This window comes from Hippocampus zosterae, chromosome 18 (genome assembly GCF_025434085.1).
Source record: "Hippocampus zosterae strain Florida chromosome 18, ASM2543408v3, whole genome shotgun sequence".
In the NCBI taxonomy this organism is placed as follows: Eukaryota; Metazoa; Chordata; class Actinopteri; order Syngnathiformes; family Syngnathidae; genus Hippocampus; species Hippocampus zosterae.
The window spans coordinates 7,790,441-7,803,421 of NC_067468.1; the positions used below are offsets into that span (position 1 = coordinate 7,790,441).

A 12,981-nucleotide genomic window follows, 5' to 3' on the forward strand; every position below is an offset into this window, starting at 1 on the left:
TTGTTCCCTGGATCCCTTTCAAGAGTGATTGTGCAATTTGATTAAGTGAAGGGAGCCAAGTGCTCATTAATAACTCTTTGATGCTGCTGTCATTTGTGATGCAGATTTGGCGCTGGAAAACCAGGTCCAAACGAATCCCTTGTACACGTCAAGACATGTATGTGAATTAAATATGAAATTAATGAATATACTGTATGCATTTCACTTTTTCTTAAAAACATTCGAGAATAAGATTTCTGAAATGCCTCATGCATTGCAATTCTGCACAATCGTACAAATACATTAAATACGCTCCAACAATTACAGCAATATAATTTGCTCTGAAAAAAAAACAATTCTAAAAGTATTTTAATATGTATACATGTATGATAAACAGATTAAGAGCATATTTTTGTTTGGGGAGTTTTTAAAATAACGAATCACATTCACAATCATTTATTTGGATAATCGCTATTTTTTTCATTCAGTGACATTGCAGATAAAGGGTTCAATATTGCTGAGCTGATTTTTTAAACGTCAATAAGTATTCATAATTGCGTTTAAGTCAATTACAATTAATATGCAATTTGCCATCATTCTGCGATATTGCTTCTAATAAAACGGTTGCACGATGGTAATCGATCTATCTATCCATATACTCCATTTTTCTTTGTTTTCATTCTGTGATATTGCAGAAAGCAAACGTTCAACCAGTTATTCGTTGATTTTTAAACAGTCATTATTCTAAATAACACGCCTCGCCCCCCCCCCCCCCCACAAAAAAAATACCAGGGGACCATTTTAAAAATCACATCATGTAATATCTCATAATTACATAAAATTGGATAATTGTATTTCAACCTAAACTTGCCTGCGTGTGATGAACTCTGGCATTGCCTGCCCATTAATCACACGGCTCCCTAATCTCCTTAACTCAAATTATTGTGAGGGCTTCTTATCAACAAAAATCAAGTTGTGGCCCGCTCCTCTTTTTTCACACCTCGACCACTTCAAAAGAGCGAAGTGGTTTCGATGCATCATGTCACATTAAAAAAAAAAAGTTTGTGCAAGGACGGCCTGTTATATCTGTACGGAGCGCCGTCCGTGGATCAAAGACGCGCGGATTGTATCATAACCCCTTCAAAGGACGTCACGCATCTGGCGTGGGGGGTATAAATAAAACACCGAGGCATGCGTCTCAGATGCAACATTTGGAAACGACCTGCCAGGAGTGACAAGACTTCGATGGTGCAATTATGGCGAAAGCTGCTGCGTTTCTCCTTCTGGATTTATGCGTCGCCGCGACGCACCCGGACGCGCTTCTGCGCGGTTCGGCCGACCGCTCCACACTCACCAAGGCCGGAGGACTGCCCGTCTTCATGATGCAACTCTACCGGACCATGCTGACCGAGAACTTGCCCGGAGCCAAGAGCTGGACCGAGGATAGCCCTGGACTTCATGGCTCGGATTATGTGACAAGCCTTGTCGCTAAAAGTAAGTGTTTTGTTTTAAAACGGTGATATTTTCAATGTCATTTGGTCAAAGTTTAGATTTTTTTTCTCCTCCACTTTTGTGTTTATTCAAACGTACGAACTCACTTTAAAAACTTTAAGGGAGGGTTTTGTCCATCAAACAAGCAAACACATTTAGTCTGATAGCAAATGTTTTCATTTGATTCATAACTTCAGCAAGTAATGCAGAATTCACAGCTCAGTCCACAAGTATCAAGTTTACGACCTAAAATGACACTCTCAGTTTGAGTGTTTGTATCATGAGATTGCCAATATTGTGCTTTTGGACAAAATCTTCCATTTGCCATGACAAAACTCCATTTTGCATTATTATACTGAACATTTTCCAAATAATCAACTAGAATATGTCATAGAAAAGCATCAATGCTTAACACAAAAGGGGAATCGTGTAATATGACCAGCTGATTTTTCCGGTTCCCACACAAAACATTTTGACTTTGGATCTGTCCGAATTGCTATTCTGTAAACACAGTTCAGCTCAACGTCAGGTGAGCAGATTTCAAGGTTAGCCAAAGCGAGAGCAAATGCCATTGTGAGTGTTTTCAAAGCATAGTAATTCACATTGCTCAGACTGTAACAGTTGCACTTGCCTACAGACTTTATTTCTTTAAAAGCAGAAAAAAAACTATTGATGTTGAATTATCCACTCAAGAAATGATTAAGACGTTCATGTGGTTTCATCAAACCGATCCACTTGGGCCTGCTCATGAAAAGTTTGACAGCCCCGTTGTAGTCCAAATTCAAATCAAATGTGTACCATTTTCTGTCCGTAATCGTGTCAACTCGTCCTTTCGTCTCTTCCAGGCTGCGAGCAGAGAGGCGAAAGGTGGTCCGTCACCTTTGACGTATCCTCCCTGTCCGCCGGCGACCGCATCCAACAGGCCGAGCTTCACATTCGCCTCCCGGACTTCGGCGAGTCCCCCAGAGCCTCGGTAGATGTCTACCGCTCGTGCTCTGATCACAGCTGCTCTTGCGGCAAACTCTTTCTGGGCAGCGTGAGGGCCCATCCCAGCACCATGAGATCGTCCTCTTGGAAGGTGTTCTCCGTGACCCGCATGCTCCATCGCTGGCAAGAGCAGGGACCGTCCACACGTCAGCCGCAGGACGCTAAGGAGGATTTGGAGGCAATTCGGCACAGTCCGACGAACCGGGTTATGATGGTGATTTTTGCAAGGCAGAACCCTGACGTCCAGCAGATGCCCTCTCTCATCCACACGGCCGTTCAGTCCAAGTACGCGAGCCCGGACAGGGAAGCCGGCCCCAGGGCTAAGGGCGGTAGGAACAAAAGATTCTCCCAGCGGCGGGGGAGAGGAAGGATGTCGGTGGCGACACCTGCTGGCGCTGGGAACAAAGACGATCCTCTGTGCAGGAAGGTGGACATGTGGGTAGACTTTGAGAAGTTGGGCTGGAGCCAGTGGATGGTTTACCCCAAACGCTACAACGCTTTCCGCTGTGAGGGCGCCTGTCCCGCACCTGTCGATGAGACCTTCAAGCCCACTAACCACGCCTACGTGCAGGTAAGACTCACTTTTCCCCAGGCGGCCGTTTCAACATCACTGCTCTAACGGAACGCTTCTCTTCTCCTTCCCTCCACAGAGTCTGCTCAGGCTGCACCGCACACCCAAGGTGCCGTGTTTGTCTTGCGCGCCCACCCGTTTGGCGCCGCTGTCCATGCTGTACTACGAGAACGGCAAGATGGTCATGAGGCACCACCGGGACATGGTGGTGGAGGAGTGCGGCTGCCACTGAGCGGCGCCAAGAATCACAGACTATTGACTGAAAATGGCAGTGGGGAAAATGACGTGATCGATTTACGTGACTTAGATTGTGCCAGTTCCAAATATCGCTCAGCAAAAAGCTCAGCTGGGTCACCGAGTGGAGCACTGAAGTTCAAAACATAATAAACCAAAGAGATATCTTAGCCTTTTCAAAGATACTCTAATTGACGTGTAAATGTGAGCGCTTTCGAGTTATGGAGACGTTTGGGCTACATGGCCCCATTTGTATGTTTACCTTGTACAGAAAAACATTAAATTATGCCTTATTTTCAACCAATTGCGCATGAGTCATTATTTACCGGAGGATTCTTTCTACTCCCGAGAATTAAAATGGCGTCATCACCAGTGCAGAGGTAACCACGACGCACTGATGAGAATGCAGTAAAACACAATTCAAGCCTTTTAAATTAGTTTAAATTAGTTATTTGCACATTTAACTTCGATGAGGCGAATGATTTTTTCCCCCCATAATTTAAAACAGTGCCCAAGTGTCTTGATGCGGGTTTGACCTGCTTTTATCAAAATAAGTGTGTGTGTGTGTGTATGTATATATATATATATATATATATATATATGTGTGTGTAGCTATATAGATATAGATATATAGCAATATTCCACTTGAACATTGTAAAAACCGCTGCTGAATCACAATATTACAGTATATATTATAATTAATATTAAGCTAAATTAAAATGGATTATGGCAGCACCCAATACGCCACAACATTTCCAATAAGGCCTGAATGATTCTAGTAAAATCTAATTTTCTTGAAGGAACCTAATTTAAGATTTCACACTCGCCATGTTTTAATTAAACTTTAAAAAAAATTGTCTACACTCACAACGCAACTATGGTGAAGATGCTAAGAATTGTTCTGATCCTCTTCAAATGTCCATGTCAAACTGGGCATCTTCTCCTATGGGCAGAAAAGAGCAGATAGAAGAAAATGTACACAAGGTGTTATGTACAGGTACATATCAATAAATTTGAATCTCGTGGAAGTCCCATTCAAAAAGCAGAACTCGCATATCACAAAAACAAAACAAAAAAACATGAGAGTGGAAGCTCAGTTTACAAACGGCCCAGCTGACAATTCAGTTTGTGAACTCAATTTTTAAAGCAAAATTAGGTTCACACGCTTTTTTTTTTCCGATTCAGAAACAGTCTTGGCATGACTACGGAAGGCTCAGCTGGAATTTTTCTCGTGCGGCGTAAACATCATTGGACCTCAGTATGGCTCCAAAGAAAGGACCAATTGCGAGTGAGTGTTATTCGGAAATCATGCAATTAATTGATTTTTGGAAAGGGAGATCCACTGTTTTTTATATTGATCTCATTTTCATGACAGTAGATTACAGTTCAGAAAACCCCCAAATTCATCATGTGATCAGCTAAAAAAGGGGTGATCACATACCAGCTGTCATTTGGGTTTGCACATGCAATTCTGCATTACATCGCAAAGTCAATGTGTCCAAACAAATGTTTACCTGCACCCTCTGAATGCTGGCTGTGCTCAGTGTGACTGCTCTCACTCATTCCCGGTTCCCAGATCTCAGAGGATTCCCGTTTGTGGGGCCTAGTGACTCCCGGGATGTCTGGGAGCTTTGGGGGCGTGCAAGCCAGGGGAGAGGTGCGACACTGAAGTAGGAACTTCCTGTCGTAGATGATTCGAGTTCCTGCAGAACCAAGAGAGAAAGGCGTACTGGTACTGGTTTTATTTGGTCGAATGTTTCAACTCCAGGGGAAGCACCAAAGCTGAACACATTTCAGCTGGTTGACTTCCAAGTTGTTTTAATTTCAAAACATTTTATTGACAACGGTTTTGGTTATTAACTCATTCAGTACCAGCCAATTCTAGACCAAGTCTGAAAAGACGTTTAAAAACGTCTTTGGGACTGAATGAGTTAAACATGATTGTTTTAACCTTTGTTAAGTAGGCATTTTTACTATTCGTATGTGATGTGCTACATGTTATTTCCATTTGCATCTGCTCCATGGGGTCTATTTGTGGATTTAATGATTGCCCGATTGTGTATGTGCAGGTACAATATATATAAGTGCCCATTTTTGATACAGTCTATGTACATGTAAAATGGGTGCAGTTGTTTGACTCAAGTCCGAGACAAATTTCCCCATTTATCATGATCGAAAGTATTTGCTGGCGTCACTTGATTAAATTTGTGAATCTAATTGATAATCAACTACTTTGCTCACATAGGACTGATCGATAATGACATACTGATGAATTACCATTCACCAACCTGTTGATATTCATTGTGTGCATGCATAATGTTGCACATTGGATGTCCCATTTAAGTACAAATTGGGAGGTGTGAATAATGGCATGCTTTTCCATAACTTTGACCTCTGACTAGAAACTCTTTTTGGACATTCCACTTTGAAGGTTGCACTGCAAATAGAAATGGAATGGACAACCACAATGTAACTCAGCGGGCATCTTATTCTTATGCATTCCGGCATGTAAGCACGAGCTGCTATCTGGCACGATCCGATATTTTGCATTTGTTGACTCTTCTGTTTAAAGTGGCACTATGTTCACCTCACCTATGAGGCTCATCTTGACATCACAGGTGTCCAAATCCGGTCCTTGAGAGGAGCTGTCCGGCACGTTTTAGACCTGTTCCTTCTCCAATACGCCTGGTTCAAATGATCAGCTCATCTGCAAGCTCTTCCGAAGCCTGATAATAATCCTGATCATTTGAATCAGGTGTGTTGGAAGAGGGAAATATCCAAAACATGCAGGACAGCGTCTCTCTAGGACCGGATTTGGACACCCCTGGTCTTCATGCAAGTGCTTGACTGACCTATATTTTGATGCCTTGACACACAGAGTGGGTCAACTGTATTTGTGTGTGTGCTTTATCAGTGCAAATTTGTCCCACCTGCCACATTTACACAACACAAGTATCATTGACTACCAACATGTGAACGTGCCGTCAACTTTCTCACATGTGGACGTGCCGTGAACTTTCTCACTGCTGACAGTGTCAATAAAAAGCAAGTAATTATCTTTGTGAAGACAAATTTTGTGATTCATTTTATTTATTTATTCAGATACTGTGCATGGAGTCATAATATGTCCCCGCTCTGCTGCAGCACATTTTCAAAGGGCTGCAACAGAGTAGTGAATAACTGAACACTATTGATCATTAACATGGGCACATGAGAGGATTGACGATGAAGCCTATAGAATAGATGATTGTCCTAGGGCGGTAATGTGGGGAATGTTATTCCTGTTAAAAATCAAGTTTAAAGTCCTCTGCTTCAGAGCAGTACATTATTTATTATATGTTAGGAACATTTGTGGCTTTTAATGACAGTTTCTCTGATGCTCGCCATGGTCTTGGTTGTATATCCAGGGTTTTTCCTGCGTTGAAGGCCGCTCCCAGCCAGACAAATTGATATCACGCGACCGATTGTGAAATATCACCACGCGCCACATGTCTCGTGCGCGATTGCCGTGTTTGTACGCGGGAGGGAGCCCCTTCACTTTGCTCACTTCGCCTCAAGTGGACGGGAGGAGGAGCACTCGGTCCTCCGTCCAAAAATGTTTATACGTCGCCAGTCTGACCGACTGTGGTTGTGTTGGCAGCGAAATGGCATCTTGTATGACACTGGAACGGATGTAAGCAATTCAAGCCAGCCGGTTCAAAAAGCTGGCTGTGTTAGATGCCCCCTGGTCCCGTCCCAGTCCACAAGTCGGACCAGTCTCTTAGGGCGGGTCATAGGGGGTAGTGCCCGCCCACCATTATACCATTTGAGGCAACGATTTCTAAAAGTAATCTTTGATTATTTTTTAAAAAATCATTGTAGCCATTTTTGTGTTGTGTAAACCTAATGTTGAGTTGCTTATCACTAAGACATTAAAATATGAAGAAATATGGATGTAATTTTATTTTGATCGTTGGCCAGTATTATTTGCAACAAGAAATCACGGCGTTACTAAAAATAAAGTTCGGGATGCAGGCGTAGACGCGATGAATACATCAGTGTTTGCATGCTAGTCCTGCACATTTTTCAAAGTGAGGCACTGTGTAATGTGTCAAGACATGTCATGTGTTTTGTATTTTTTGGACGACGCGTTTCTCTCGTGAAGTGACATGAGCCTTGTAGTGAGCGCCACTATGCAGAAGAAAATATTTAAACAGCACACTGTAATAAGAAAAGTTTTCCTTTGAATTGAAAAGATCCAGTTTGACCCATGGCCGAGTTACCTCCGGGCGTGGTGCTGAACACGGTCCCCCCGGGGGTCGTGGAGTACTCGTGGGGCATGTGGGCAGCCTCCAGGACGGCGACGCGCCTCACTGCCGGTATATCCCGGCTCCCGCTGGTCTGACCTGTAGCTGACATCATTTGGAGGACAATGCGTTCTTGGTAAAAGGGTCGTCCTGAAGTTGCTTCAAATGAGATCCCCCGTTGCCTCCATGTGCTACCTCCGAATCAAAAACAACCCACAAAGCCCTCCTACGCCAGTACGTAGAGCGGCGGGCAGTGATTGGCTGAAAGCAGGGGGCGTCACAAATTACGGAAGTAGTGGGGCGTTTTTTTTATTTTTGTTTTTTTGTCACGGAGAAAGTCAAATGACGACACCAATTATGCGAAATAAAATTACAAACTGCATAGGTACATTGTGTTTTAACATGTACACACGAACGAAGCTGCTTAATACTGTAAGCGTTTACTTAATCAGCCAAATACACACAAAGTTATTTTTGCTGCAGTTTTCTGCCAAGCGCCAGTTCAAGGTTACGAACGGCGCACAACGATCGTACTTACAGTAGATCTTAGCATACATCCCTACATGGTAACAGAAGCACGGTCTCGATCGTATTTATGACCTAGCAGTGTTTCTCATACAAATACATAGAACCACAACATGTTCCGTCGTCTTCGGAACGAAACTCAGACGTAAACCGAAGAATCCCCGTCAAGACTGATCAGACAGCCATTCTTAAATTAAGGGGAACGTCAAGACAAACTCGAATTAGAGTTTTAAAGACAATAACAGAATATTTTACGAATGGAAATGCATCTCAATAAATTTGAATGTTTGGAAATAATTAATCATCATTACTTTGTTAATTTAATTTCAGATTATTTTAAATTAGAGGTAAAAAAGCAACATTAATTCCAGAGAGAACTAACAGTGAGAAATAAAGAAAGAAAAACGTGATTATGAAATTAGAAATTAGGCATAAATTGGCCTTTTAAAAATATTCTCTTTATTTGATTAATCTATTTAAGATGCAAAATTTTTAAAATAATTTCCCATGATGAATTGAATTATTGAAAATACTGCATACTTTTTTACAACATTGAAAATTATTGAGGTGCATGTATACGTAAACACTGAGAATCATTTTGGAATAATACAAAAATTATGTCACATCTTTGTTTATTAAGTCTTGTAAATGGTTTGAGCTGGTGTACAGGGTAAGATGATCTATACATATTTTTAAGTCAGAACAAATCTGATTAAAAGTCCTGTATACATTTTGTTGTTGTTTTTTTCTTCTTTTGGACAGATAGAAAAGAAAAAAGTGGACAATGCTACGTAGCCTCTACATTCCCCATCATGTGGGCATCGGCTAACTAGATAATGCTGAAAGAACATCCAGAACAACTCTATGAGGGTGCATAGCATTCTAATGAAATATATTTTGTCTTATATATTTTATACACATATTTTCATAAAAACATCTTTTCTTGTGCATGGGTGCAGTTGCATTCCTTAGGATAGAGTAATATGATATTGCGTTTACATTGTCATGTATCCATTCTAAAGGAGTATAGGTGAGATCTATTCTTCTTCTCGTCGGTTTACATGTTACAGTACTCTTTAAAATACATTATCGGGCGTTTTGCTACCTTTTCAAGTGACATGCCTGCTTAAAAATTGTGTTCTTCCACATCAAGCTTCATATTTCACCTATATCCCTGGCCAAAAAAAAAAAAAAAAACTAAACAAAAAGACAAAATAGTCACTCACACCCCAAAATACTTACAGCTCTCAATCAATCATCTCACAGAGTAGGGCCTTGCACAAAATAAAAACATTTCATAGTTTCTGAAATAAAAACCTGAGTGGCGTTACCAGTGGAAAACGTGATATGTGGCAAATATAGTCCATGCACTGGCCATGTAAAAATGTGTGAAATGCGTGCAAAATAATGAACTCATTCGTTCAGTCAGTTTCAGGCTACAGTAGCACTTACAGTACTTATGGGATACATAGTTTGTGTTTTCATGGTCAGCGCATGCATGCTACCGTGACATGACAACGTCAGGCTTCTGCATTAATAAAAAAAAAACAACAAAGATTTGAGTTACGTCAAGTTCCCGACAAATTCAGGCATTGGTGGACACAGCCTATGAATTTGGATACAGCCAATGTCCGACCTCAGTTCAATTTCAGGCATGGTTCTTTATGACTTTTTCATGCGCAACCGTGATTCACCCCCTCAAATGGATAAAACGTCCCCTGACCAAACCATCAGAAAAAAAAGGTTCTCCACCACTGCGCTCAACCCACAGGCTCCCACTTAAAGACAAAACCCGACAAATGATACACATTCATTGGATAGGATACTGCAACACAACACTGCTTGATTTGATAAATGTTGTAAAATACAAATGCAAATCTCTCAGGCGTCTACAGTCCCACACTGATATCACACTGGACGATCCTGTGTCAGCGTTTTCTCGCTGACTCACTCACATCAAGGTCGACACAGCACGCAGGATCTTGTGTTATCTAGAAGGTGAAAAAAAAACAAAAAACCCTCCAATGTGTATCTGTGCAGAACTTCCTAGTGGTACCCCTCGCGCTTTTTGGATTTTATTGCTTGTGGTCTGCTTGTCTGTAAGCATCTTGACTGTGTGTGCTTTAGATTGTTACGACTTTAAGGGCCTGGGGACGGGGAGAATGTTGACAATCACAGTGCTGCCTGCACAATCACACGTCATAGTAGCACAATACTGCACTGTACTTCATATTTTCATTTCTAAGATTGGAAATCATCGCATCCTGCGGTCGGTGCGGAAAAGTATTCTGCATATCAAGTGAGGCTACTGCTTTTGGAGAAATTATGTCAGCCAGGTTGAAGAAGGGCCATCAGAATGGAAAAAGTTATGCTCTGCGTTATGAAGAGTGAACAACCCGTTCAACAGAAAAAGGGTTCGGCCACAGCTCTTAAGAAACTAAAAGATTGTGTTTTTTTTCGCTGGGCAAAACAACAATAACAAAAGCAGCAAGGTGAGGCCAATTCAGCACACAAAGACGGGACACTCAAAAGCAGGAGTGCACCGAGGCGCTCTCTTTCCAAGTGCTGACATCACAGGGCCTTTGAGCCAATCAGGGGGAAGGGCTCATCGCCCGGTCAGAAGCAAGGAAGGCATGCGTTAGCAAAGCCACCCCACACATACGCACGGCGACACACATCCACAAAGCTCAGAGTGCATATTTACAAGCGCACAGAACATAAAGGCTCTATTGAAAGAAGCATTGGTAGGCTCAGCAAGAGGCCGTCAGTTGGAGCAGTGGGGGGGAATTACTCCTTTTTTGGGGCTGCAGTGTTACTGGGGTCAACCTGCGCGGGGCAATTGAGTCTTTAAAAGGTCACAGGACCTAAGCATAGGCTGGCCCTCTTTAGCTTGTAGATAATGACAGTTCAAAAGGTGGAAGTCATGCACCAGCAGTCATCATGCATTTACAGTTCACAGGAAGCACTTTTTGTTGTCGTAGTTCAGTGACATTTGTGTTGTTGTTTTTTGGGGTTTTTTTTGGATTGTTTTGTAGACAAAAATGCTCATGCTTTCGTTTTAGTGAGACTTTACAAATGATATAAAACTACAAGTCGAGGTCTTGAACACTTTTTTCTTTCCTCTGGAAGTATGTCACATGTTGAGGGCAATTCCATGTTTGTCATTTTGGTAGACTCTGTCCCGTCGATCACTTTCCTTTGCGCTCTGGACATGGTTTTGTGGAGGAAGCTTTGGCGGTGGCTCTCTTGTCCTAGCAGACACACAATGAAGCAGAAATAGAATTGGTCCCTGCCAAAGCAAAGACGTACCTTGACTTACAAGTAGTGCTCAACAACTCAATCTTCAAACTGACATTGCAACGTAGCAGAATGCAATTCTCAAATCGCAAAATCTGCAATTAGGAATTAAACATATATGAGCTCAGCTTCATTTTGGTCAGTATATATATATATATAATATTTTTTTTTATTAAACCGCTTATCCTCAAGAGTGTTGCAGGTGTGCTGGAGGTGGGGTACACCCTGAACTTAACTGGTTGTCAGCCAATCACAGGGCACACAGACAAAGAACCATTCACGCTCCCAATCACACCTGGGGACAATTTAGAGTGTTCCATTAACCTGCCATGCATGTTTTTGGAATGTGGGAGGAAACCGGAGTACCCGCAGAAAACCCACGGAGGCACAAGGAGAACATGCAAACTCCACACAAGGAGGCCAAAGCCGGAACCGAACTCTGCACCTCTGCATTGTGAGGCGGAAGTGCTAACCAGTCAAGAAAACAAAACCATTTTGTATAATACGTCTGATATTGCCATGCAGATTCATTTATTGTTTGTTTGAATATACGTGGGAAGTGGACCTAAAAACCTAATCACATACATTAATAAATCACAATCGCAATACTGAGTAAAAAAAAAAAAAACGCAATTAGATTATAGCAAACATATACTGTATCCCTTATATTGCTGAAGTCGGGTCGAAACTTCCTAAGTCAATTCTTTTTCCCCACAAATCTATATTACTGGTCCGTTTACATGTGTATGTGCTATTTTTACAAAATTACTGAGTAATGTTAGTTATTGAAAATGGCTTGCTCTTTTCTTTGTCTCCTGGTATGTGGTGAGTTTGGACGTATAAGGATTCAGCCCAGTGCCAGTGATAGACTGTTCAAGTGTGAGCTCCTAAATTTGTACAGCGTCTGTGTTGGTATTTCTCTCCCTCAGAATTGATCAAATGAGATTCACCTGAAACCTCAGTTTAAAAGCTTGTGTTGATATCAAATCCAAAGTGTTGCAATACTGCCATCTACTGTCATCTGTTGGTCATTACAATCAAATAGCTTGAATCTCACCAACAATAATCACGAAAGAAATGATGCCTTTTCAGGGCATGAATGCATTTTTAATTGCTATTCAATAGATTTTCATCCATCATTCATAAATCAAGGTACCCTTGATGTGTAAACAAGGCGTCACTTCCACGCCATGTAATGTAATGTGTATTAAAAAGAACATTAAGGTGCTGCTCCGGGTAAGGTTTTTTTTTCCAAGCACTGGATTGGGAATCAGTGCTTGTGTGGAAGGAATCGCGTACCTCGTGGACCAGGTTGTGTGTGTTGTGTTTCAGTGTTTAACCCTCCGAAGACTGGTGCGCTGCACCGACTGAGCGGCCCTTCTCACATCCGCCCCCACCTGGAGCAAGGAGGGAGGGAGGAGGGACGGAAACAACACTCCTGTTAACGTGTTCAAGCGTCTATGTGGAACCGGAGTAAGAAACGAGCTCGCGGTGCACCGTCGTCCCACAGCGCACCTGTTCGGTACGTAGGTTTGGTCAGGAATGGAACGTGAACGGATGAAAAGAATGTGATTCTGTATGAGTTGGATGCTTTGACATCCTCTCATATGA

General features: G+C 42.0%; 3 protein-coding genes across 14 annotated transcripts in view; 1 reads left to right on the top strand and 2 right to left on the bottom strand.

Annotated features, from left to right (window-relative positions):
- The first annotated feature begins 1,235 nt into the window (after positions 1-1,235).
- On the top strand, positions 1,236-3,260 carry LOC127591648 (nodal homolog 2-A-like). The gene is made up of 3 exons (XM_052051934.1): positions 1,236-1,473; positions 2,316-3,028; positions 3,108-3,260. Exons 1-3 carry the CDS (start codon positions 1,236-1,238, stop codon positions 3,258-3,260), a joined length of 1,104 nt encoding a protein of 367 aa, XP_051907894.1.
- On the bottom strand, positions 2,086-7,783 carry LOC127591293 (eukaryotic translation initiation factor 4E-binding protein 1-like). Its single transcript, XM_052051275.1, has 3 exons — positions 7,525-7,783; positions 4,777-4,965; positions 2,086-4,205 (listed from the first exon to the last, which is right to left on the bottom strand). Exons 1-3 carry the CDS (start codon positions 7,661-7,663, stop codon positions 4,174-4,176), a joined length of 360 nt encoding a protein of 119 aa, XP_051907235.1. The 5' UTR covers positions 7,664-7,783; the 3' UTR covers positions 2,086-4,173.
- Positions 7,784-8,688: 905 nt separating this feature from the next.
- LOC127591266 (ankyrin-1-like) overlaps positions 8,689-12,981 on the bottom strand; it is a 52,561-nt gene continuing 48,268 nt past the window's right edge. For 10 of the 12 annotated variants that reach the window (XM_052051204.1, XM_052051210.1, XM_052051206.1 and 7 more), the window contains 2 exons: positions 12,670-12,767; positions 8,689-11,324 (listed from right to left, as the gene is read on the bottom strand). In XM_052051204.1, the coding sequence (XP_051907164.1) occupies positions 12,699-12,767 (69 nt within the window). In that variant the 3' untranslated portion in view covers positions 8,689-11,324; positions 12,670-12,698. The remainder of the gene's footprint in view (positions 11,325-12,669; positions 12,768-12,981) is intronic. The other 2 variants (XM_052051202.1, XM_052051209.1) reach the window with 1 other exon arrangement.

Excerpts from the sequence above, each read along its gene's own strand:
- LOC127591648 (XM_052051934.1), top strand. The coding sequence starts at position 1,236 with ATGGCGAAAGCTGCTGCGTTTCTCCTTCTGGATTTATGCGTCGCCGCG. Across the intron at positions 1,474-2,315 it reads GACAAGCCTTGTCGCTAAAA|GCTGCGAGCAGAGAGGCGAA; the intron begins GTAAGTGTTTTG and ends CGTCTCTTCCAG. Across the intron at positions 3,029-3,107 it reads CTAACCACGCCTACGTGCAG|AGTCTGCTCAGGCTGCACCG; the intron begins GTAAGACTCACT and ends TTCCCTCCACAG.
- LOC127591293 (XM_052051275.1), bottom strand. The coding sequence starts at position 7,663 with ATGATGTCAGCTACAGGTCAGACCAGCGGGAGCCGGGATATACCGGCA. Across the intron at positions 4,966-7,524 it reads GTTCAGCACCACGCCCGGAG|GAACTCGAATCATCTACGAC; the intron begins GTAACTCGGCCA and ends TTGGTTCTGCAG. Across the intron at positions 4,206-4,776 it reads CCAGCATTCAGAGGGTGCAG|GAGAAGATGCCCAGTTTGAC; the intron begins GTAAACATTTGT and ends TTCTGCCCATAG.